The 798-nt window shown below is 36.0% G+C and overlaps 1 protein-coding gene across 1 annotated transcript; it reads left to right on the forward strand.

Annotated features, from left to right (window-relative positions):
- Nucleotides 1-6: 6 nt before the first annotated feature.
- On the forward strand, nucleotides 7-512 carry LOC107734057 (syntaxin-7-like; the record flags this gene model as incomplete). The annotated part of the gene is made up of 3 exons (XM_016545926.1): nucleotides 7-57; nucleotides 174-264; nucleotides 375-512. Coding segments are annotated over exons 1-3 (279 nt in total), but the record flags the coding sequence as incomplete, so codon positions are not given.
- Nucleotides 513-798: the final 286 nt, after the last annotated feature.

Raw genomic sequence — 798 nt, forward strand, 5'->3', positions numbered from 1 at the left:
GCAGATGATGAGACATTTTGGAACAGCACAAGACACAACTGACCTGCGACAGACATTGTGAGTCGAATACAAGCAGCTAGTTCTGTTCCCTTTAATTGACCACACATAAAAATAAGTGAACAGTTATATATGTCAATCCAATTCTATTTGTTTGTATTCGTCAAAACATACAGACAAGAGAAACAGCAGAAGGTCAATCAGCTTGCTAAAGTGACAGACAAATGCATGAAAGATTTCAGTGCTTTACCTGTGACCACAGAACAGGTACAGCTTCCTCGCTGTCCCACAGAAAAGATATTTTGAAGAATATTTGGATTATCTACTATCCTTTTAACAGTCCTGCTCAGATATGCCGTTCCCCTTTTCTCACACAGCGGCAAAGAAAAATCCAACGAGAACGTCTCATCACTGAATTCTCCAACGCACTAGCCGTTTTCCAGAAAGCTCAGAGAGAGGCTGCAAAGAAGGAGAAGGAGTTTGTGGCGCGTGTCCGAGCGAGCTCGAGAGTTTCAGTAAGTTTCATCTGTTACACTTGGGCTGAAAGAATTACATAAATGAATTGATATTATCCACCCAACTGAAGGTTGAATCCTATCATTTATAGAGACACTAATATCAAATGTTAAAGTGCCCATTTCTATACAGTAGTCAATTTTTTTGTTAGTTATACAGCATTACTTTGAATTCGATTTTATTTTTATATTTTCTACATTTTATAGTTTTTAATTCTGTTGTGCTTGCCATTTTTATTAGTTTTTTTAATATATCTATGTAGATTTTATTCATTTTTATTTATTA

This window comes from Sinocyclocheilus rhinocerous, unplaced genomic scaffold (assembly GCF_001515625.1).
Source record: "Sinocyclocheilus rhinocerous isolate Xijiao unplaced genomic scaffold, SAMN03320098_v1.1 scaffold28391, whole genome shotgun sequence".
Taxonomy (NCBI): Eukaryota; Metazoa; Chordata; class Actinopteri; order Cypriniformes; family Cyprinidae; genus Sinocyclocheilus; species Sinocyclocheilus rhinocerous.